General features: G+C 32.4%; 1 protein-coding gene across 5 annotated transcripts in view; it reads right to left on the bottom strand.

Annotated features, from left to right (window-relative positions):
- Positions 1-2,568: 2,568 nt before the first annotated feature.
- The window catches only part of CDC27 (cell division cycle 27), a 48,533-nt gene continuing 24,998 nt past the window's right edge, over positions 2,569-26,103 (bottom strand). Inside the window, exons 10-19 of one of the 5 annotated variants that reach the window (XM_032457158.1) lie at positions 23,470-23,569; positions 22,255-22,462; positions 21,875-22,047; positions 19,273-19,425; positions 17,523-17,731; positions 15,281-15,398; positions 12,680-12,808; positions 7,678-7,752; positions 6,722-6,814; positions 2,569-5,583 (exon numbers count right to left, since the gene is read on the bottom strand). In XM_032457158.1, the coding sequence (XP_032313049.1) occupies positions 6,740-6,814; positions 7,678-7,752; positions 12,680-12,808; positions 15,281-15,398; positions 17,523-17,731; positions 19,273-19,425; positions 21,875-22,047; positions 22,255-22,462; positions 23,470-23,569 (1,240 nt within the window). In that variant the 3' untranslated portion in view covers positions 2,569-5,583; positions 6,722-6,739. Of the gene's footprint in view, positions 5,584-6,721; positions 6,879-7,677; positions 7,753-12,679; positions 12,809-15,280; positions 15,399-17,522; positions 17,732-19,272; positions 19,426-21,874; positions 22,048-22,254; positions 22,463-23,469; positions 23,570-26,103 lie in introns of all 5 variants that reach the window. The other 4 variants (XM_006177372.3, XM_032457159.1, XM_014552991.2 and 1 more) reach the window with 4 other exon arrangements.

Genomic DNA, 26,103 nt, shown 5'->3' with positions numbered 1-26,103 from the left:
ATTCAGAAGCATTTTCTTTAAGACTGGGAATAAGACAATGTTTGCTGTTATGGCTGCTACTGCTCAGTATAATACTGGTGATCCTGGTCATAGCAATTAAAAAGAAAAAAGAACTGAGGTATTTTATATAAGGATTAAGAAGGAATTAATGTCATTACTTGCAGATACTATAATCACACATAGAAACCCTACAGATTTTTAGAATGTGAAAGTTCACTAAGTTTGTAAGATCAACTAACAAAAAGCAGTTAATTCACTCACAGCTGTGTGGTAGGTGCTGTTGGCTGCTGAGCCAACCCCCTCCTTTGCTAGCAAAATCTGTGTTCAACCTCAGGAGGTCATAATTTATCTAAACCACTCATGTCAAACACAGCCACTTTTACCAGATTTTAAATTTACCAGCATCCCTTGCAGTTAAGGATGATTATTTGACACACCCTGGCCAAAAATATATGAGCAAAAGTGTGCCAAGTTATTCGTGGGATTTTCCTCTTGTATAAAACAGATAATACATGCCTTACCTTATATGACTGTAAAGATGAAATGAGATTATTTCCATATCAAACTAATCCATAAATGCAAAATAAAAAGCAGATAAATGCTAGTATTATTCAAGATATGCAAGTAACTGTGGGCACAGATTTGTAGCATTGACTGGTATAAGTGCTGCAAACTGGCAGCAAGTTTGAGTGCCTTTATATACAAAGAAATCCCGTTATCTAGCCGTTTCTTCATTATTAGGAAATGAACTGATGAATTTTTTTCCTTGCCCAGTGACGTATAAACTCACAATGTATTTAGAAAAATCTAACACCTCAGACAATATTTTGGATGATTTGCAGATGGTTTTCCCAATACAGCTTTAAGTTCTAGATCAGGGGTTGCAAAATATAAAATGTCAGATGATATGTATAATATAATCTATATGATATGTGTATATATTTTTATTTGTGATGTTTCCATAACATCTCCACTCAGTTAATAATATATTTTTGTACAATGCTTTAGTTTTACAAAGCACTTCCACGATTTAGTATGATCCTCAGTTCTCTGAGGGCTAAGGATAGATCTGATCTTCTGTGTATTGATGAGAAACAAGTTTAAGTCAATTTTTAGGGTCATACAGCAACTAAAGGACAAAGTCTACATTTCCTAGATATCGGTTTAGTGCTTTTTAAAAATATATGATTAGAAACCTTAATTCTACTTCATTGTTGTTCTTAGCTTCCACTGTTAATCCTTTTCTTATCTAAACTCCAGTGAAGAAATATGCATTTGAATTTTCTTCTCAAATACAGCTTTTAACATCAAATTGAAAATTCTACTTTGAGGGTGTTGACTAAAAAGAATGCTTGGTTAGGGTAAATTGGTAATTTTTTTAAATGTAAGAACTGAAAGAAATTTGAGGATTTAAAATTTTCTACTTTAAAGCAAATTCCAGTCACTCAAGAAGGGGATACCACTTTTCAATTTCAGTGTCAGAAGAAAAGTACAGAGGTGGGATACAGATCAAAGCCCCATCAAAAGACTATGCATTTAATAAATTTAAATCTATGATTAGCAATAAAGTTTCCTCTGTAAAACATGAACTACTATGATACTTAATTTCAAAATGCCAGGGAGGACGTGACAGTTAACATTAGACATGATTTGAAACTTCCAGAGGAAACCCAAAACTAAAATCAAAGCTTTTGAACATACACTAATACCAAAAGTGTCCAACTCTATCATTTAATAGTTGTCTTGTCTTTCTCTTTTGTAAGATGTAGTATCTACCTTATAGGGTTGAGGATTGGAAATATTGTACACAAAGCAAATAACATAGTACACGTGGCAAGATCTCACCAAACATAGCTATTTAGCAAAGTTTGCACTTGCAAAGAAAAAACCTATACAGAACCTTCATGAACCATTAGAGGTTTAACAAGCCAGAGAACTGCACTTCTAGTTACCCCTGTCTTGCTGACAGCAAATGGCAGGTCCTAGGGAAGGTTATGAAGTCTGAGTCATTCCCTCCCACCTGCCCAGCACACCCCACTTTATGTGTTTTTCCTTATTGCTACCCTTTCTTCAAGTCTGAACAAAACCCTTCTGCTCTCTACACTTTCTTCAAGATATTCAAACTAGAGTGAAATTTGGTTTCTATATTCTACTTCTTTTGGATCTTGGTATTTAAAATGGATTCTACTTGGAACAAAAAAGCTGTGGGTCCCTTTTAAAAGAATTTCAAAAGTCAAATGATAGAATAATAAGCAATTGACTAGCAGCTGCTGGCAAGGGGCTTTCTTCTGTAGTTTGGAAAAAATATATTCTAAAAGTTACCATTTTTTGGTCACAATATTTATTTTGAAATTCCATATAATATTTAAAAAGTATGAGTTTAAAAAATAGATATATTAGAAGAGGGTGTATGTAAAGAAGAAAAAATTAGAGAAACATTGCCCTAGACTTTTGTGGAACATAAAACTATAATCTTTCAATATTTTGCTGTGCCTTATTATAAAAATACAGATGGCACAGCTCTTATACAGCTTTAACGACTTGATTATAAATTGCTTTCAAAAGTAATTTATTTGGATTTTCCATATCCTTTAATGAATTGCAAATATATTAACAGAAAAGACTTTCCCCCCCGGCAAGACTGTACAATTTCTGAAATAAGTCAGGAAAAGCAAAAAGAAGACACAAAATTACATTGTTTCAATGCAAATAGAACACACACATCACATCCACACTTGCATTTTCCCAGGTTTTCACAAAGAAAATGAGTCACCATATTTCTCGTGAAGACCCCTACTATCCTCTGGCTAAACAGAGACTTGCAAACTTTTTTCTTCAAAAAGAGCATTTTTAATAGACTAAATACTGGTTATCACTGAGTTTTAAGGTACAACAGCAGCATGGTTCAAATGTTACTTGCAGATCTTGGAAAAAATAAAAAATTTAAAGTAATGAAATACAGAAAAAGTAGGACCACCTTTCATTATTTTGAGTACCATTGTCTCTTGAAAAAATATTTCCAACCTTCTAAAATCCCAGAGTTAAGAACTATTTCCAAGGGGGAAACATATCCAATATTACAACCTAACTTCTGAACCAGAGTGTGTGTGTGTGTGTATATATATATATATATATATATATATACATATATGAACAGCTTAAAGAGAAAAACGATGTCAAAGTACTTAGTATTTCTGATTTCCTTCAAAATAACTTTTGAAATTTGAAGCAAACATTTTGCTTATCAAAATGCATGTCTTCTTCTGGTTGTTTGATCCCCATTCCATGCAAAAAAGAAAAAAAAGAAAAGAAAAAAAGAAAGCCAGAAACAGTAACTAAGTGGGAAATAAGGCTTCAAATACCTAAATGACTTTAAAAATAGGTGTGAGGAAAATGCAATCAGGTCAAGCTTGGGCTGAGTATACCTCAGCCAGCCATTGCCATGGTGTGCCTTCCACAAACTATCCTTTTATCCTTGGTCTCAAAATTAGTACCAGGAAGACTCACCCCTGGCACAGGACATAAATTCCTACTACAGAAAGATAACTAATTATACATCAGCAGATTGTTTTCTGAGTGTAGCTTTCTCCAGGCTTCGTAATATAGAGCTCAGGTCAAAGCTTTCTATGAAACTCTATAACTGATACTATTATACAGCAGGCTTATGATTTGCTGATTAAAAAAAATAAAACATAAAATTAAATATTACAGAACTAATGGATAATAAAATGGAATATTTGTTAGATTCCAAGTGCTAGCCTTTGGGAATTTTTAATGATATTCATTTACTCCCAACCTTTCCTTTTTCTTATAAATTATTTTTTTTTAGGCAGCACATACATAGATTTAGGTAGGAAATTTTGTTAAATACCTCTCTGGCACCCAATATCTAATCTAAGACTGACTTGAATTCGTTTATAATAGTATCTAATCCATGTTCAAATGAACAGATTAATAGTAAATGATAGAAAATTACTGAGTCTATGGGCTAAAATTTTTTTCACATCTTCTGTAATCCATCTTATTTTCACAGCTTGACTAACACAGGTAACCAGTAGTTAAGTTCGTCCTTCATCAAATAATCCAAAATAATAACTGTAGAGGCCTGTCATTCATAAGAAACTATAATTTGTTATATTCTGACATTGGCACTTAATGTTAACAACTAAAGTTTCTCTAAAATTTTCAATACATTACAATAAAGGAGATACACAATTTAAGACTTTAAATCTGTTACGGTGAAATTCCAATAATTCCCATTTTATTACGCATAATTGGATCTTTAAAATTGTGGCCGTTACCCAAAGACACCAACCTATATTATTTATGACAAACTCAAGAGAGAACTCACTGCCTTCGTAAGAAGGGTTTTTTTGCAGCTAAAAAATTTTAATATCCTAAACCCAATCACTCTCATTAAACGTTTTGGTGACTTACACTACTGAAAATAACTTGAAGCAGAGAGCTGAAAAGAATGGAAATGATCTCAACCAAAGGTAACCACACATTCTTGCACCCTGTTTAAACACTTAGAAGAGTCAAAGGGATACTGTCTTGAACAAATATAGATTCAAGGTTATGGTACGATTCTGATTGTATTAAGGCTTTCACTATCATGATCTCTTAAAGTCTCTTCATTTAGCGTTCTCATTTTGATTCGTATGGCAAACTTAAGTGGTTATTAAGAGCCTTGTTTTGGCTTTGCAGTGGGCAACCCCTCTATCATTTCTGAATGTTAAAGGTGATCCCACAGAGCTCAAAGAGAAGAGGCAATATGGTAAGGACCAATTTTAAAGTTTGTAATACCAAGACAACAATGATCAACACTTTGAAGCAAGATGAATAAATTAAAATTCTTGGTGAGACATTAAAGCATTCTTGCCAAGAATAAGTGTACACTGTATAAAGCGTATTTGATTCCTACACGAGTTCCAATATGCCCATTATATTTGTTTATAGGAGACACTGCAAGTTTAAGGTAATTTACATTCCTTGGCAATCAAGTTACTCTGTTATAGGCAATGTCTTTTATTGTTCCATCTGGCACTTGCTAACACCATTCTTGAAGAACCTAGAAATGAAGGTCAGTCACTCGGTTTATCAGGAACAGAACCAAGTAAAAACAAATTTTTGGAAAAACCACCAAGAAATTCTGGTTCATCACTATTTTCCATATCTAATGGTTCCTTCAAGATAAAACTTAACTCTTCCTTCCATGATAGCTTTCCAACAAAGGGAGATTAAAGAAAAAAAAAAGTTCCCCACCCTACCCCCCTAAATTGTCATTCATACTGGTGAAAGAGCCAGTCTTGTTAGCAGCTAAATATTGCACTGCCTTTCATTCTGTGTACAGTCAGGGTCCAATGAAAGTGGCACACTCATGGTGTAAGTGATGGATGATGACACTGCCAGCTCAAGAGTGAAGACTCAGTATATGGAGGGACAAGAAACATGTCAGCACTAGTCACACATCCAGTTGCAAAAGTCTGATTTCCAGAAGTTAAAATTCATCACTTTCAGCTGCATGAAGTTGTGTGTCATCTGCATCTGTCATGCTGCTCTCCTGGGATTCATCTGTTCCCACTTTAAAAATAAAACAAAAATCTACAGTAAGGTATCTGATAAATATTTTTTGTTGGTTCATGAAAACAACTAAAGAAAACTATTGTATTCAGAGAGATGAGAGTTTAAATAAAAGACCTTAAAAATCCTGATATCCTTTAATGAAATGCAATTCAAGTTCCTTATTTTACAGCATGTCTAAGATTATTAGTTCATTGTATTTAACCTTTATGAGTTTTAACTACTAAAACTGCCTCCCCCAAATGAATTTCTATTCCGACCCAAAGAATTAGAACTCGTTCTCTGAGACATTTTAAAAAAAGACTGACATTCAGTCCCATCATTGACTCCACTTTGGGGATAGGCCCTGCTAGTTCATAAAAATATACAATATAACTATATTTCTGGAACAAAGGCATCTTAGTTTATCCCATCAGAGGTCTCTCAATTCTCTTATTTAAAAATATTAATACATTAAGTTTTGATTCTTACTAGTTATTTTAAGACCCACACTCAATTAAGGGATAGAGTATATATTATTTTTTGCTTTTTAATTAATTTATTGACATAGAGCTGATTTACAATATTATATTAGTTTCAGGGGTACAGTCTAGTGATTCAGTATAGAGATAGGGTATTTACTGCCTTAAACTATACTACAGATCTGTCAGTATTTTTAAATGTGCACAGACTTATTCATTCACTTAGCATTTCCAACATTTCCAACAGTCACACCTATCATCTTTTCTACCCCTACCACGATCCTACAAAGCAGATAAGGCATGCATTAGTTACATATTCAAACATAAACTGAGGGCCAGGTAAAAATCAGCAATGGATTTCTCAAAATCACACAGCAGACTAGATCCAGAACCAAAACCAGTTACCTGGCTCCATATGCACTTTGTAATTACATCACCCTATTAAGTTCCCTAAAATTCCATTTGGTGTAAAGGATATTTCATAATTAAAAATAAAAAACAGTAGCCCCAAAATCTTTATGCAAAAGTAGCTTTCTGAAGACTCAAAAAAATTTCCATGTTTATTCTGTGCCATAAATAAACATCTGTTCCATCTTACCTAACTCTGATGTGGCATTTCACTAGCTCTCTGGTTTGAGTAACCACATACATACCTAATTCATTTGGATGATACTTACTTATCTGTTCTTCTTGGGTTATTGGCTCCTCATCATCTGGAAGGTAGCGCTTATCAATTGCCTCTTTAATCTGGTTATTGGCTCCTTTAGGATCTAAATCCATAGCCCAAGAGAAATTCATCAGGGCGAGGTGCGTTTGACCTAACTTCTTGTAAACCTAAAAATAAACAGCAGCACTACATTTTTCATTAAGTTGTGAGCTTCCTTCCTAAACATTTTTAGTTTAAATTAAGCTCTTGATTTATGTGCTATAAATCCATTGTGATGAGTAGGACATTCTCATCTTATAGAAGTCATACTAACTTTTGAGTTCCTTTTTATAAATTCAGTTATTGTTTTCAGAATTCCCTGTCTCTGTATCTCAGGTAGTGAGCTTCCAATAAATCTCACTGACTAGAACAATGACAATGGAAAGAACTGGACTATAAGCTGCTTGATTAGCATTAATTTACACTGATTTTTAAATGGAGTCATATCAACTCTCAACACCTGTGCTCTGTTCTCAGCTACCATAACCAACTGGCATCTTGAGGCAGTGTGTAAAGGCCTGACTACTACAGCCCTGGAAATTTTGGAAGCCATTTCTTCTAATTAAGACAACACAGTGCCATTAATTTTCTTCTTTTGCAAGATGTCTAAGCATTTTATTGATAATTGGAAGCTAAGGGCTTTTCTTGAGGTAGTCTTAGTTACCAGCTCATTACTGGCTGCAAGTGCTAATATACTTCCAAAACCATAGTAGGATTAGGGTTATAGGGTGTGTGTTCTTGCTTCTTCATTAGGTTATCATCTTCTTAAATGTATAAAACAAAATCTATTCTTTATTCCTAAAGCATTTAGTTCAGAGCTCTGGTTGAATTTGCTCAACAGGTGTTGCATAATAAAACATATTTATTTTTCAAAAGTTAATATTTGTTATGAAAGTCACAGTTTAGAACTAGGGCCCCAATCTTTACCTTTCCTATTAAGAAGTAAACAAGGGATTCTTTGGGAACAATTTGTTTCAATTCTTCAAGTTCTTGTAAAGCAGACTGAAAAAAAGCAAAGAAAAACAGAGTAGCAAAATTTTACAAAGTATTGGCTAAGCAAGTTTTTAAATTTAATTTTCCAAATCATCTTAATTAAAGATTTCTAGATCTTAACTGCACTTCCTTATTGCATAAATTTTTGTTGTGAAAATAAAATGCAAGAAAAATATTTATGACAACAGGAACTAAGAAATGGCAGGAATTCACTGAAGTACATTGAAAACACATACTACTTTGTGATATATGCAAGTGGTGAGAACTCTTGCTTTTGTCACTATTTTATTTAAAATACCTATATTCCATCATGCTGTGTTCTATTAATATACCTACCTTCTCCCTGCCACAACATTAAGCTTTGAATACCACTTGCCATTTTAACAAATGATAAAGAGCCTAAAATTGAACTCTCTAAACTGAGTTAAAATTGTCTAGTAATCTTTTGACCACTGCTGAAGGGCTAAGGAGATTGAGAAGAGAGATAGGAAAATTCTATTTGTATTTAAAAGATATGATGATCAAAAATAAAACTGGCTCCCCAAATGAGATACTGTACATTTTTCACATAATAAATAGACAAAAAGATTTTTTTTTCATGTCACATAAAGTTACTGTGAGTGAGGGAAATCAGGTAGTATCTTCACTGAGGGTAGAACTGTAAATTGATGTAATCTTTTAAGAGGACAACTTGGCAGTATCTATTAAGTTAGAAACTGCATGTAAACATTGATGCAGCAATCTCACTGTTAGGAATTTGTCCCAGGAATATACTCAAAAAAGATCACAAAATCATCTTTATAAGAACATTGAACATGTACAAATTCAGATATGTGAGTATTTGCATAAATATTTTATAAATACACTTATATGAGCATATGCATATTTTATTTCTGGCCAAAATCAATACACATAAGCTCCTAAACAAGTTAATGGTTTACCTTTGGTGAGGGGAAAACTGAAGGGACTGGGGAAGGGCTTCTATTAGCTTTCTCTACTTTATGAATTTTCTAACATAAGTATTATACTTTATTTCCCTTTAATGTCCATAGAGGTTATCTACTTTTTATTCTTTTCTCTATATCTCTTTGTAGTAAAACAAAATCCGATGTAAGCCATGTTAAAACAAAAGAGATAAATAATAAGTGTCTATCACAGAGGAATGTTAAGTGAAACAAGCAAGTTGTACAACAGGACGTGTCGTTGTACTGGTTTCTTATTGCTGCCATAACAAAGTACCACAGATTCGATGGTTTAAGACAAATTTATTATCTTACAGTTCTATGGTTAGAAGTCCAATATGAGTCTCAGCTAAAATCAAGGTGTTGGCATGGCTGCTTCCCTTCCTGGAGGGAATCTGTTTCCCTGCCTTTCTCAGAGTCTAGAGGTCGCCTACATTCCTCGACCTTTCTTCCTTCATTTTCAAAAGCAGCAAGAGGGTTGAGAAAATGCTGTTTCTAACTACAGCTGAGGAAGATACTCCACTTTTAAAGATTAATGTGATTAGATCGAGCCTACTTGAATAATCCAGGATATTCTCCAATTCAAGATTCATATCCTTATTCATATCTGCAAAGTCTCTTTTGACATGTAAGGTAATATATTCAAAGGTACCAAGGATTAGGGCATGGATATCCTTGAAGAGTCAGTACTATGCCTACCACCCTAGTATAAATCTACTTTGTTAGAAACAATTAAAAAATACACAAATATTGAGAGAAAGATCTGGAGAAATATATTCTGAGCTATTAATAGTGCTCTTCCCTGGAGGGTAAGCTTATGAGGCACATTCAACTTTGTATTTTTTTATACTTTATAATATTTGAACTTCTTTGTAAGAGCATATTACTGTCATTAAGAAGCACCACAAAGAAAGAATAAAGCAGTGATCAGATATTGGGCTAGTAAAGATATTAGAAGACTATGGAATTTAGGTGGCATAAGGGAATTTCTTTCTTCATTGACTGGAATTTTAGTTTTATCTTTCTAAAAAGGGTATAAAAAAATAAGGAACCAATCCTATTTCACAGTTACAAAAAAGTTTAATACATTTTCCCCCTTAACCTAGAGCCAAATGTAATTTCTTGGCTTTTGTAAATATTTTTATTGGCATTACCTAAATTAAAAGACTTCTTTAAAATCTTGGTGGGGAGGGTCTAGCTCAGTGGTAGAGTGCCCGCTTAGCATGCACAAGGTTCTGGATTCAATTCTCAGCACCTCCATCAAAAAATAAACAAATAAACAAATAAATAAATCTAATTACCTCCCCCACCAATAAATAAATAAATAAATAAAAGTTAAAAAACAAAGGAAAAAACCTTTTTATGGGAAGTAGTGTGGAAAGTTTTGGGTGGTAGGTTCACAGGGATTCATTACCATATTACACTACCAACTATAGTGATGTTCGAAATTTTTTATATAATAAAAAAGAAAAGTAAAGGCAACATACATGCACATATTTTCACAGGCGGTTCATTGGTTTAAAATGCCACATTTTTTACACAAGTACGTAGGGGGCTCTGGTGTATCCTTAACATTCCAGCCTCTTCCTAATTTGTGCCAATCCAAGAGAAATAAACTCAAAGGAACTGCCAAGCTGAATGTGTCTCAGAATCACATGCACATGTCAGGAAATGGAAGACTTATTACATATAGTTTTATGAGGTAGACTTGTTGTTCTTTCCTTCAATAGTCATAGTGTTAAATATTGTAAAACATACAAACAATAAAGTATCAAAATGGAAGATCTGTGGTACATAAAAACAGAAGCTATGTGGTAGTGAATATTAGTTACTTAAGATCACTGATACACCTGTCTAACATTACATAGGGACTGACAAAGCCTGTATCAATCACAATGAAAAGACCTGAGACTGGCTTTAATACTGCCAAGCAGCCTTTCTCAAACTTTTTGGTCTCTGGACTTTTACGTTCCTAAAGCTTAATGAGGAACTCAAAGAGTTTCTGTTAATACTTAAAATATCAGAAATTAAAAAGTTGCAAGTTTTAAAAATATTTATCTATTCTTAAAAGTAACAATAATAAACCCATGACATGTAACATAATATTTTTCTAGTGAAAAAAACTGTATTTTTCAGAATAAAAAGTCAGTGAGAAGAGCGGCACAGCTTAACATTTTTACTCATCTCTGGTTAATAGAAGACAGCTGGATTATCTTCTGCAGATAATAGTTTATGAAAACAGTTCTGACCTTGTGGACTTCTTAAAAGGATTTTTGGGGACCACCCCTATATTCCCCAGACCATACTTTGAGAACCATAGATTTAAAGAAATCTTAAGATAACACACCAATGCTCCTATACTGCTATACCACACGCAGTTCACAACTGATGTTTTCTTTCTATGATTGCATGTTACAACGGTTATCAGAATTTCATGCATCTATCATGCCTCCCCCTGACTGATAATCTACTTACAAACACTCATTGAGATATAGTGTGTAACAGAGTTCTCGTTTTTGCCCTAAAAGACTTAAGACATACAGGACTAGACAGCAATACAACATATTAAATAGGGTGGTATCTAGCAGTGTTTCTGCCATAGAGAGACTGAAGTGACTCTCTCAACACAATTTGATTTTAATTTTGGAGAGAAGATATTTCAGAAGCAATCAGTAACTTTTTGTTATGCCCCTTTTTGTATAGTCTACCTAGATCTAATTCATGCATCAAAATAGGACATATAATTTAGTCAAGCCTCAGGCTGGTACTCAAAAATGGCTAAAACCATTACAGCCTGGACAATGGGTCAGATTAGCACATGGGCTTCTTGAAGCAAGTATAGGGCTGATTTACATGGCATTTCTGGTAGGGTGGTGGCATTTAAAATGGCTTTAAGAATAATAAATTGAATAAAATCCTTCTATTGAAGAACCTGACCACATAATCTAAAGAAGTATAATGAAGCAAAACCATGCAAACAAATCTTGAATCACAAGTATAGTACCTCAAAGAGCAAGTTAAAAGTTAAGTGTTTATTAGAGTTACAAGAAGTTTTAAAAGGATTGAAACAGTAGGACCTAATATTCACCTCTTCATAAAGAAAAACAGAGCAAGACTAGAAGAATTACTGAATAAATGACAAGGAATAAATTATACATTTAATACACTTACATAACTTTATTAGTTTTAAAAAAAAGTTAAGAGCTTATCACTGGTTTAGTATTTTTTAATTTCAGCAAATTTCTATACTGAAAGGACAGATTTCTAGGGAAAGAGTCAACTAAAATAGATTACTGAGCCCAAGTTTTTCTGTGCATTTAAATTTTGGGCATTTTTGGGGTAAGTGTTTAATTGTTTTTAGTACGAAGAGCATGAATTTATTAAAAAAGTAACCTGAACTTTAAATCAAAACTTTGGATTCACAATTTATGATTACCTAGTCTCCTTGTTATAAGCGCTTATAACTCAACATACTTTTTTCCTTTAGGTATTCAACATGTATTATTTTTGTAATTATTTGATTAATGTCTGTTCTCCCTCTAGAACGGTACTAGATGGTAAGCCCTTCAAAGGCAGGAAATATGGTTGCTTCGCTTGTCACTATACTCCTACTGCCTGACATGATACTCAATAAACACTTGTTGAATGATGCACACACATTCATTTCTCACCTGTTCACAAATTTTGGTCCTAACAGGACAGTTCAGGTTTTACATTTAAGATAACTCCCTGATGGAAAAAATGCCTTTCCATATAGGAAATCTTTACAAGGGATAACCATAAAGATCCACACACTCATCCTTCCTATAAGTATTCCATGAAGAAATAAAATCACACAAAAATTAATACAGTTTTTGAAAATGGAGAAAATAAACTAAGACAAAAATGAAAGTATAAATAACTTTTAGTTTATTAAAAATAGGGCAAAACTTAAGCAATTCAATGCTGAAAAACTTTCAGGATATGTATCTTACCTTATATTTTTCATTTGCAAATAAAACTGAGGCTCTGTGAAATTTGCATAGAGGGTTCTTGGGATCAATGACAATGGCTTTGTTTAGGGTATCCAAAGCCTTCTCAGATTTTTTCAGTGCATGCTGAACCTATGAGAAATAAAGATCCTATTAATGTTTCCTTTTGATATTTATAAGGAAAGGTGAAAACCAAATAATGTTTGGTTTGAAACTCAAAACCAACATAGCTCCCAATTCACTACTGTCCTCCATAATGATAATTATTTGGTTACCTTTAAGTCTGAAAGACAAAAACAAAACAAAACAAAACAAAAAACCTTAGTCTTCTCTTCACAAGAAAATCTGTACTATTTAGCTAGATAACACTCACATTTTAACAGGTTTATTATGGTCCTCTAAATATTAGGCTTTTCAACACTTTTCAAGAACCCTTAGAGGATTTGGCTCTAAACCTTACCAACCCTGTTTCACTCGGAACAATTATTTTAGAAATTTATTTTAAAAATAATTCTTTTTAGAAATTTATTTTAAAAATAATTCTTCTGCTTTACATATTTGAAAACCACTGATCTGTAATACAAGGAAGTAAATAACTTATTTTTAAAAACTTAAGGAAAAACCTAGCCTCACTATTTACTTATGTGTACTCATATTCTGCTGTGTTCCTCCTTAGATAAATTGTATGTTAATAATAAAGTGGAGTGAATGGATGTGGCTGTGGAACTTTAACGAACAAGAGTGTGAACGTAGATACTGCCAACATCTGGTTGCTAAATTCATCTATACAATGATTTGTGCAGAAGGTTATTACTACATGTAGCCAAATATTCTGCACACAGGATTGAAATCGTAAATACTAGTTTCCTAACAGAGGAGCATACTCTCTTATCTGAAAAATTCTTCAAATAAACCACTCAAAATTATAAAACAATCTGTTTTACAATAACTTTAGAAGCAAGTCTACTTTAAAAATGTCCGTCACTAAAAGGTATCAAGAAAAAAAATTAAAAAAGAAAATGAATGACATAAAAAGGGAAAAATAAAGAGTTCAAAGAGATTCATACATATCTAGTCAATTTATTTTCAACAAAGGCATCAGGTAATTCAAATGAAAAAGAAAAGTCTTTTCAGCAAATTGTTCTGGAACAACTGGAGGAATATATTAAAAAAATGAACTTTGCCCTCTATATCATACCAGACATAAAACTGATTTGAGATAGATTCTATATTTATGTAAAACTGGTTTGAGATAAATGTTATATGTATGTGTAGAAGTTATTAATATAAAACTTCTAGAAGAAAACTTAGAAGAATGTATTTGCAAACTCTAATAATAAGTTCTCAATAGACACTAAAAAGAATCAAACTGATATGCTGAACCTTCATCAACATTAAAAATGTCTGCTTATAAAAAAACAACTTAAAGAATATGAAAATTAATATATGTATATTCATATATGACTGAAGCAATGTGCTGTATACCAGAAATTGACACAACATTGTAAACTGACTATATTTCAAGAAAAAAAATAAATTAAAAAAAAAACACACAACTTAAAAATGAAGAGGTAGGGAAAGAGGAGTGGGGACCAACTGCTTTGGTTTTCCTCTGGGGCACTGAAAATGATTTGGAATTATATAAAGATGATGGTTGTACAATATTGTGAATGTATTAAACGTCATTGGATACTACACTTTAAAATGTTTAATTTTGTGTTATGTAACTTTTATGTCAATAAAAAAGACAGCAAAAAGAAAAAAGGTATCAAGAGATACTCAAGTTCAATTTAACTTAAGTGATGAAAAAAATCTTTCAAGTTGACATATTTTCTCTATATTTTTTGCATAGTAACTATAAAAGAAGTTACTGTGTCAATTTTAAATAAAATTATTATAAAGAACTAGAATTCTTCCCCTCAAATGAATAGTGAAATTTCAAACTAGTATAATTTCCTCATTTTGTATGCTTGTTCCCATAACAGCCAAACTTGCCGAGAGAAACAAAAAGGGGAGAGGGGTGGAAAGAGGAAGGAGAACAAGATCAAGAACTTAAGGTACCATGCTTGCAGAGAATCTTAGTAAATGAGATTTTAAAAAGCAAACAAACCTTTTCTCCTATCAAAGTACAACTTATTATCAGATACATTTTAAAAATATAAACATAAAATTGGAGATCCATATCACCTTATAAGAATTTTAATTAGTTCTCACATAGCTAGATCACTCAGAGGCTAAGATCATTTGTCTTAAATTATTACTTAATTTGAGAACTAAACATTAACATATCTAGAAAACTGCTTTCAAAAATATGAAGTATCTCATATGAGTCTTAACCCTATGAGGTTGGCAAGGTGATATTACTTGTCATTCATAAAATAAAACTCAGAGAAATTAAGTAACTTGCCAAAGAAATGAGGGTACTCCAGTGATTTCTCTTTATGTCATGCAAAAAGGTAATATTTTTGGCTGTAAAAGAACCCAGGATATTGTTTCAACAATAACAACAATAACAAAAAGCCCTAATTTTCATTATAGCAATTAAGTCAACAACAAACACATTTCAAAACAGACTAATTGAACAATATTTAGAAAGCTACTTACTACTCCAATGTGGCAAAGCAAAACTGAACTTTGAGGGTTGATATCAAGTGCTTTCTGGAAATGCATTTCTGCAAGGCTGAATTTTTCTTGCTTATAATAAATCATCCCTAAACCATACCTGAAAGCATAAATAAAGTACAATTTTAGGGATATGAACTGCTGGCTGCTAATTTAGTTAGATTAATAAAAGGATACGTATGGAATGTGGCATTTTAATAAACCAGTAGAAAAATACTGGTGTTCTTACAGGAGGCAAAAACTATCAGTCGTGATAAAAATCATCAAAACATTTTAGACAAGTCATTTTTACAAGTAAAAACAATAAATCAAATCAAATCAACCAATCAAGCAAATAAAACTATGACACTTAGGGAAAAAAGAAACTACATCTTTACTTTTACAATCTAGATTTAGTAGCTGATTTTTACTGAGTGGTTACCACATGTGTACCAATAATATTGTTAAATTATTTGTGTGATTTATCTCATTTAATCCTAGAAGGAACCAAGGAGATACATACTGTTATTCAGATTTTCAAATGAAGAAACTGAGACTTAGAGAAGTTAAATAACTTGCCTAAAGTTATATAGCTAATAAAGATTTTAACCAGATCCTTCCTTTATGATTCTAGATCCTAAACTCCTAACAGTGCTATTTCCACATTCTTTGTCCAAATGAATATGTATTTTATATCATTATGATTATAGTATGTATAGTGTCATGTGCTGCTTCCCTCTCCCCACTTACTGTATATCAAAAATATCCTACATATTTCAGAATTTATAGACTTCAAAATTATACTTTTTAAAGGCTTCAAATAGACTTTGAAATAATAAGTTTTAAAGACTATGTAATATTATATTAAATTTATATACAGGTATTTCTCCTGAATTTTCAAAACATCAAATGAATATATTGTGACATTTACATTAAGGAGCCCTCTTGGCTAAATTAGATAATGATGATGGGGAGTAAGCACCAAATGATTATGAAAAAAAGCACAACAGTATATCTGGTTTATCTGAGTGGCTTTGTTTATTATTATAATGGTGTTAGAGGTGAAGAAAAGGTATGAAAATCTCTGTGTTAATAATGGTGAGAGTGGAGATAACAAAAGAAAGACTATTTATTTTGGAATTGGAAAAATAAATTTGCTTAGTGTTTAGTTAAATATAGTTACCTAAATAACTCAATATTTAAATTTGTCCCAGTAAAAGCTTTTATTTATTTATGTATGTATTTATTTATTTATAGAGGAGGTACTGAGGATTGAACACAGGACCTTATGCATGCTAAGCATGCGCTCTACCACTTGAGCTATACCCTCCTCCCTGAAACAATTATTTTTATAACATAATTTTAGATATGGTAAAGTTTTTTAAAGAATGCAACTACTGCAATATAGCACTATAGATACTACACATTTAAAAAACAACACAACTTCTATTAAGAACTGAGTTCTTAAAATATCACAGAAAACTTCATGTGAAGAGAACACTTGCACTGTTGGCAAGCTTGATTGTTTAATAGGAGCAGAAGCTAGCACATATCAGGCCATCTTCAGGCAATGTAACTACTTAGAAATGAGATATAATCCATTAAAAAACATATTTACACAAATTGAAAAATATCTTTCAGTAATCTAGTGCTTCAGACTTAGTGATAAATAGAAAGAGAAAATTCAACTGCTATACTGATCAACCCAAAAGATTAACTTTCCTCTTCATCTACTTGGGCACAAGTACAAAAAAGTAAAACAGAGACATTACTTAAACTGAACACTAAGTTCTTAATAAACTTAATAAACTTAATAATAAATTAGAACACTGTCAAAAGCAACAACTAGTGGACAGTTTTCTATGTTTATTTTCTATTATCCAATAGGTGAATTATACTGTTCCTCTCCACTTTCCCAACCACTTCCTATTCTAATCAACATTTTAGTGTTCTAAGAAAAAGTAACAAATCAAAGCAACAAAACCAACCATTTGCAAAAGTTTGGTAGGAGAAAAGGTTGAAACTGTTGAGTATAAGGATCTGGAATTCTATTATCATTAGTTAAGAGTTTGTAAAAGGTATACATTTCACATAAAAAAAACATACTGGTTAGAAGTTATTAACCAGTATGTACCATTCTTAAGTATTAGTATTCAAATTCATGACAACAAAGAGATAACTAACAAGAAAAATTAGAGTATTAGCCCCATCAAAGACATTGTCCTTGCACTTCATTAGCACTTACCATGCATTATAATGTCTAGGATTGACTCTGATAGCATTTCGAAAACAAGCTAGCGCTTTGTCTAATTCTTCAGTTAATACAAACTCGTGCCCTAACAGGGTATAGGCATAAGCATAATTTGGATCAACCTGGATGGCTCTCTGAAAGAATTTAATTGCAATATCATGTTCCCGTTGCAAACTGAAACAGTTCCCTGCAGCACACCAGGCCTGAAAAAAATGGAAACAAAAAACAAATGCACAATTAAAATCTTGGTTTTTCTCCCCTAACAAAAGCAAATCTATGACTAAAATCAAGGCTCAGATCTTACTTAGAACAGAAAGAAAAAAACTGAAGAGTTTTAATAGATATAGTTAATCCTCATTATTCATGGATTTCCTACTTGCAAATTTGTCTACTTGCTAAAATCTGTTTGTTAAACCAAAATCAATACTCAAAGTGCTTTAGTAGTCACTGGGCAATCCCTATTAGTCATGTTCTCAGTTGAGATAAAAAAAAAATTGCAGCTCTCTGCCTTCTTGTTTCAGCAAGTTAGATAACCAGAGGATAGAGACTGTAGGTGAGCAGTGCAATGTAGTGCAAGAAGCTCAGGCTCTGGCGCCAGATGGACAGAGTATGAATCCCAACTCTGGCACCTGTTTATAGAGTGGCCTCAAGCAAGTCACCTTACACTTCTGAACCTCATTTTCTCTTTTGTAAAATAAAGAAAATAGAATGTACCAGGATGAGTTGTTTTTAGGATTTAAGATTATAATCTAAGAGTGATGTGTGTGTGTATTTCCCCTAGAAGCAATGGTTCAGTATTTGCTAATTCAGTGTTCATGGAAACTACAGAACACAGCTACCGAGAATAATGAGAACTGAAGGTACCACTAAATATTCTTGAGATGCAATGAAATATAGGATTGAAACATGTAAATAAGTTGTGTCTATTTCTTTATTTTTTTTTTTAAATTTAAGTATAGGCAGTTTACAATGTTGTGTCAATTTCTGGCATACAGCACAACGCTTCAGTCATACATGAATATACATACATTCGTTTGCATATTCTTTTTCACTGTAAGCTACTACAAGATACCGAATATAGTTCCCTGTGCTATACAATATAAATTTGTTTATCTATTTTATATATACCAGTCAGTATCTGCAAATCTCGAACTTCCAATTTATCCCTTCCTACCCGCTTCCTCCCTGGTAACCATTAAGTTTGTTTTCTATGTCTGTGAGTCTGTTTCTGTTTTATAAAATAAGATCATTTGTCTTTTTTTTTTTTTAAGATTCCACATATGAGTGCTATCATATGGTATTTTTCTTTCTCATTCTGGCTTATTTCACTTAGAATGACATTTTCCAGGGCCGTCCATGTTGCTGCAAATGGCATTATTTTATTATTTTTAATGTGTGCCTATTTCTTAAAATGACAATTAAAATACTAATTTTAATTTAAAATGAGTACTTAAAAAAAATCTCTATTTCTGTTTAATGAACTCTAATCTTGGTGACAACAGCAATTACAACACAGCCAAATCTGGATTAATCCTGAATGAAATATGTACTTTGTGATTTTTCTATTTATGAATCTGCACCGTATACTCTAGGATTTTCCCTTCTTCTCTGAGTCCCTACTTATAGAGAAGGAAAAAAAGATAAGTGTGGGTGATACTAAATGGTGTTTGAATGATTTGGTGCATCTGCATTTGGTAAAGATAATCAAAGACAGTTACATAAACAAGTGTTTCAGTTAATTTACCTCTGGTGAATTTTTATCCATGTCTGTTAAGTCTTTTGAAAGAACTGAAAGAGCAACATCTTTCTGAAGATGCCAAAGTGTTGTTGAGTAGATTTCCATGCCTTCAACTCTGTAATTCTCAATTCTTCTAACCTCTGAGAATATTCTTTCAGCCTGAAATACAAAAAAAACTAGTAAGGGGAAAACAAGTTGATACAATTTACACATGTACTGGGCACTGTCCTCATAGGACGTAAATGCTACCTTGTTTTACAGTGATTATATGAATTAGTACTAACATGGCTAATTTGAGCAACCTCCCACTATAGGTCAAATTCTGATAACATCATGTTCATAACCTAGTTTTTATAAACAAGTCATGGTAGGAACATGAATTCTGAAAAGAAAATTTATTTCCATCAGAAAGACAGAAAAAGAACTATATACAAAGTTATAATTTAAGAAGTCAATTATTTTACTCTTTTATTCTTTTATTTTAAATTGAAGTATAGTCAGTTTCAACTATTTTACTCTTAAAAACACTATCCCAAGTTTTCATAATAGCCTTACAGAATAACTCTCAGGAAAGGTGGGAGAAGAAGGACCTCTATAACACAAAACCTATTTTTCACAAAACCTATTTTTGTACGGACTTTTATTTTATTAAGAGCTTGAGTTCAAAACTTCGGGGGAAAACAGGTTCCACTGGCCACCAAACCTCTGTCATGTTGAGTACTGAATATTCCCACCCATGTGCTACCTGCCAGGAATTGTAGCCTGGCAGGAATTATACTAGCATCCCTGCCTAGTATAATTTCCCTTTTCTTCTGCAGCACTTTCTTGACTTCAAGGTCTTTCCTCAGCTACCAGGTCAATTTTTTTCCTCACAACACTCACAGCTCCCAGAACTGTGCTTCTCTCCCTTGACGTTTGAGGCTTTGGGTTATATAAAAGCAATTAGTTCCCTAGTTCATCAATTCAGTAAGTTCAAAATTCTGAAATTCAAGTTAGTTTAGAATAAGGAATATCTTGGTCTGTTCTTAATGAAATGAAGATCACAAAATAAGGAAACAGCATTTATGAAACTAGAAAAATAGGAACAATACTACAATATGGCCATATACTATCTAGAATTAGCTCAGATTTGTGACTCCCCTAAAATCTATTAATAATTACACAGCGAGGTTTTTCAAATGGGCATTTTTCAAATACGTATTGGTTATGAGAAGACAGCTCTAACCACCTGCCAAATCACAGGCTTTGGAAAACTTTAGGTTTTAAGTTTTTCAGAATTTGTTCCTTCCTCTGAAAAATGACTATGCCATTGACAAAAAGGAAAATGGAAAAAATCAGTGAAATTAAGTTGAAACAAAGGCTTTCTTTAGTTAAATATCTGGGTCTGTATCTGCTTTCTAGTTAGGGGAGAGAACAAAATTCATGTAAGGCACCTGTGAAACAATAAACAATTCTGAAAAAGTTTGCCAAACATAGCTCTTACCTGTGGACCAGTAAAAAAAAAAACCCATAATCTAGCAATGAATAAGGCTTTCTGTCTAAAACTCTTTTTCTTTTCTACTCAAAATTACAAGAATAGGTATCTTCTGCATTTATTCTCAGCCTGGAAAAACACTGCACCACTAGATCTTTGCATGGCTCAAGAAGGGAAAAGTAAACTTCTTTCTCTGAGCTTGTTTTAAGAAAAAAATAGCACATTACTTCACTATCTCTCAGTCTCCTTACCATGCTTCATTTTTCCTTCATATGACTTACTGTTACCTGTCCTTATACATTTATTGGCTTACAATGTCTCTTACTAGAAAGTAAGCTCTATGAAGGCAAGCAAGTATCTGTCTTAGCTGTATTATAGTCTAAAAGAGAGTCCAGGATACAACATGCACTCAAATATATGCTGAACAAATGAACAGAAAGTAAACAGGGCAAACAAGTAACCGTATTATCAACTTTAAATAATTTATATTAGAGAAATTTTATTAATATATAGGTTTCTAAGGGGTTTTTTTTAAAATTTTTTTAATTTTAAATTTAGAGGGTGGGGAAAGAAAATGCTTTGGAAGGAGAACTGGGGAGGAAATTAGAATTTTCTTTGCTTTAGGTTAATTATCCTTTCTTTTCCTGATTTAAACAGTTAATGTAAGCAACTAATATAATTAAAATTAAAATGATAAAATCCTTGTAATAAGAATATCATGTCCTCGATTACATACAAATTTTCTTCATAGCATTCTTCAAGTTTATAAAACATACTAAATGTCAAAAATTCATCCAAGTAATAACTGTGTATACAGTAGCAAGAATTTTGATTATAAATGTCTATTCCATGGTAAACACATATTTTCAGATCCCACTGAGTACAAATATTCCACATAAGAATGTATGGGTGACTTGGGTTCTCTATAAATCTATCTCAAGTAGTCCCAAAGAATTTAAATTACCTCTTAACACAAGAAAAGATTGTGTTTATAAATTATAAATATTGAAAAAATAAATAAAAAGGCATTACATAATAAATATTTATCCTTTAGGTCTAGACTTCTCAAGTATAAACATTTTAATTAAATTTAAATTATCTCTAGAAAGGCATATGTAACTTTTTTATACTTACCTGCATGTATTCTGAAAGTTCAAAATAGGCCCTTCCAATTTGGCACAGTACCCAACCAGTATTGTAGTGGTGAGAAGGTAGGTGGCTCAAGATATTTATAGCTTCTTTGCAGTTGTATGAACATAAAGCTAAATAACCTTTCCCCATTTCACGAAGAAGGCTCATCAAACCTTCTAGGAGAAAACAATGCAGTAAATAAAGGAGAAAAATAAAAAACAGTTTGGTTTTCTAGAAAGGCTAGGCACAAAATTCATTAAAAATTCCAACATCTATCAAGAAAAAAAAAGGAAGGTACTTTAATGAACATAAAGAAATTTACTTAAAATAACTGAATAAAGTAAAATAAAATACACAGAAGATAATAAACATTTAAAACAGACCTGATGCTGCTTTCTGCAGATTAAATGCCTGGATCTGAGGTGTGATTGTGGAGATTTTCCCTTCTGAAATGATCGAAGAGTCTAATTTTGTGATTTCCAGGCTATCATTTATGTTAGGTTGAGTTATTCCTCCTTTATTAGTTTTACTTTTTGTTTTTCTGTTTGGGATTTTAGGTGGAAACTTCATTTTTAATTTTTTGCTATTCTCCTGTAACAAAGAGGAAAATCCCACACTTGTTATACTCATGTATTTTAGATGTCTCCCCAACCCATTTTCTCAAGCATCAGAAATAAAAAAATTATAGTTTTGATCTAATATTTTCCTCAGAAGAAATTTTATTAAAAAAAAAAGTCTTCAAAGTAACTTAATTTTAAATGCAACAATTCTGAAAATAAATCATATTAACTAACTAGTGTTTAAGGTATATTAGATTTAAGTGTTTCTCTTTTCTGAAAGTATAACACTTTCATTTATTATTTAAAAATGAGAAAGTAAGTGGATACCACAACTAAGTAAGCGGATACCTAATTGTCTCAGAGCACTGTAATTCATAAGGTATAAAATTGCTGATCTGTATATGTCAAAGTTAAAGACTCCACAATATTTGTCAGTGGATGAAGAAAATTTACCAAAGGTATAAGTTCCTTCTTGTGCAAAGAAACATGCAAAGAAAACAGAAAATTTCCATTTAGTCTTCCCACAATTTCCCTCATGGTAACATCTGACATAACTGTAGTACATCATTAAATCCAGGAAACCGTAATTGGTATCATACTATCAACAAAACTACATATCTCACTTGAATTTTATCAATTTTTACAAGCATTTTTTTTTTTGGTGTGTATAGTTCTATGAAATTTTATCACATGTATGGATTTGTGTAATCAACTACAATATACAGGACTACTCTACTACTATACAAAGAAATTCCCTTGTGCCATGCTTTAACAGTCACATCCTTCCCTCAGTCATAACTCCTAAAAACCATTGATCTGTTCTCCATCATTATAATTTTGTTATCTCAACAATGTCATAAAATATTTATTAAAGGACAAAGAAAATTTATTAATGTTATAAATGGCCCTCCAAATTAAAAATCATTAAAAAGTTTTTATATAGTCTAATATATTCATTAGGAACTGAGTTATCAATGAACAAAATTTTAGAGGGGAGGAAGAATAAGTAAATGGGACATACAGAAATCTTTAAATTACCTTGGTTGTAGAGCTGTCACTAGTAAAAAGTCGTGAACTTCTTCGAGGCAGTGCATTTGGGGGAGATGTGATAGTGGGGCTCAATACCTGAGGTGTTGTACTAAAAAAATTATAAAAGTTGACATTAAAAAACCCCTCAGTTTATGACCATTAACTATTGTTTCAATTCAGGTATATTACAAAATATGCATGCAACATGTTTGCATTCTAAAGTTGATGAGTTTCGTCAGTTCTTTTCTCATCCCTCTATAAAAACTTGTATTTAAAAAACTATTTGTATCATTACCATAAAATGATAAAAATTATAGCACACATATTTACTCTATCTGAAATTGCTAATTTGAACTTAAAACAATCCACACAAAAATTCTGGGTCAATAAATAGTAAACACAGCTATAAATCAATTACCTCTTGCCCTCCTTTGCAACTACAGCAAGTTAGAGAAAAAAGAAAAAGCTGGTTGCACATGGATAGTCTAAGTGTTGGATACTTGCCAACAAATAAATACCACTAGAACAATTGATACTTGAGAAGTTATTAGCCTGTAAATTCAAACAGCCACATCAAGGGATTATTCCGTTTAGAGCAAAAGAAGTCTAATAATCACTTGGATACATTTTTTTTTTTTAACTTTAAAGGCAAACCTTAAGATACAAGGATTCTATTCTTAGAAAGCAAGCATATTTAAAACCTAAAATTATGTAATCAAGAGTGAGTAAGTCTATGGACTAAACTATTTACAGTTTATACAGCTTATGGGAAATCGTACTAATTACCCAAGATTGGGTCAAAGAGACTCCTGAGAATAAAAAAGAAGGTGACCAGTGAATAAAGAATGCATAGGCAGTCCTTAATCCTTTCAAAGACAGACTATCAATATAGAGATTTCAACAAGTGAGGTCATTTGGGTTGACCAATTCATTTTTTTTAATGATAATTTTTTTAATTAAGACTATTTTTTAAGAGCAGTTTAAGGGTTACAGCAAAATTGAGGGGAAGGTCCAGCGAGTTCCCATACACTCTCTTTCCCCACACATGCATAGCCTCCCCTATTACCAACATCCCACCAGAGTGCTACTATTGTTAGTCAATGAACTTACATTGACTATCACATTGTCATTCATTGATAACCATCCAAAGCCTATAGTTTACCTTAGAGGTCACTCCTGGTTTTGTACATTCTATGGGTTTGGAAAAATGTATAATGACATGTATCCATCATTATGTTAATAAAACTATAAGTATTGCACTTTCCCAGATACTGTAAATTGTTCTAGCAAATTATTAAACCTAAGGGACAAGCATGAACCCTCAAATTTCTTGTCAGGAAATTTCTAGTTGGTCAGAAGTATGAGTGGCCTGGAGAACTCTTGAGCTTGTTACTACAGTCAACAAGATTTGATGAGTCTTAGGATTGTGACCATAGCCTGCAGTCTATGCCTCGTCTGGATATTTAGCATCAGAACTGCTTTTAATACTGCAGTGAGGAAACTACCTGAATCTACCAAAAGAACTACTTAAAAGGAACAGGCAGAATAATTCTTGGAGCTCACCTGGGAGTGGGAATAGCTCACATTTTCAATAGCCAGAATGAAGAAAGGTCATACTAAACAGGCCATTGAGTACTTAAAGTGGGGCAAAACTAGTCCAGACTAAAGTTTGCTATTGTCCCACCTAACAAAACTAAAAGCAAAACCTGAAAGGATCAAGCTGTCAACAAGTAACTTAATTGCATCCCAGAACAAAACTTAGAAAATACTTAAACAAATACAAAAAAGTCGTCTAGCGCTCAACCATGTAAAATTTCTAGTAATCGTCATCCATTCAAAAAAAATACTTGGCATACAAAGAAGTAGAAAAATATAACTGAAGAGGAAAAAAAAATCAATCCATAAACAGACCCAGAAATGACACAGTAAGATTTAGTAGATAAGGTCATTAAAAGAGCTATTATAAATATAGTTCCATATGCTCAAAAAGGTAGAAGAAAGCAGGGACACTTTAGGGGGAGAATCAAATCAAACTTCCAGAGATGAAAAATAGAATGCGTGAGATAAATGAACTGAGTATTAGTGAACTGTGGAACAACTTTAAACAGTCTAATATACGTGTTCTTGGAGTCCCAGAATGAGAGAGAGGGACATGGACAGGGAAAATATTTGCAAAAATAATGGCCAAAAATTAGCTAAATTTGATTAAAACTATAAACTCATAGAATCAAGGAGCTCACTGAATCTGAAGGCCAAAAAAGAAGAAAACACACTAGAGCACATCATACTCAAATGGCTTAATACCAGTGATAAAGAGAAAACTTTAAGAGTCAGAGAAAAGAGACCACATATTTAGAGAAACAAAAATGAGGATGACAACAGACTTCTCGTCAGAAACAAGGCAAGCCGGAAGATAGTAAAGCAACATCTTTTAAAAAACAACAACAACAACAAAAACCTGTCAACTAGAATTTTATATCCAGTGAAAGTATCTTTCAAAAATAAAAATGGTGAAATCAAAACTTTGTTCTGTCATACTAAGGCTGAAAAAATTCATTACCAAAAAACCTGAACTACAAGAAATGTTAGAAGTCTTTCAAGATGAAGGAAAAAATACCAAACTGAAATTTGAATCTACAGAAA

This window comes from Camelus ferus, chromosome 16, assembly GCF_009834535.1.
Source record: "Camelus ferus isolate YT-003-E chromosome 16, BCGSAC_Cfer_1.0, whole genome shotgun sequence".
NCBI lineage: Eukaryota > Metazoa > Chordata > Mammalia > Artiodactyla > Camelidae > Camelus > Camelus ferus.
The sequence above is the reverse complement of the archived record's forward strand: the minus strand, read 5'-3'. Positions and strand labels throughout refer to the sequence as shown.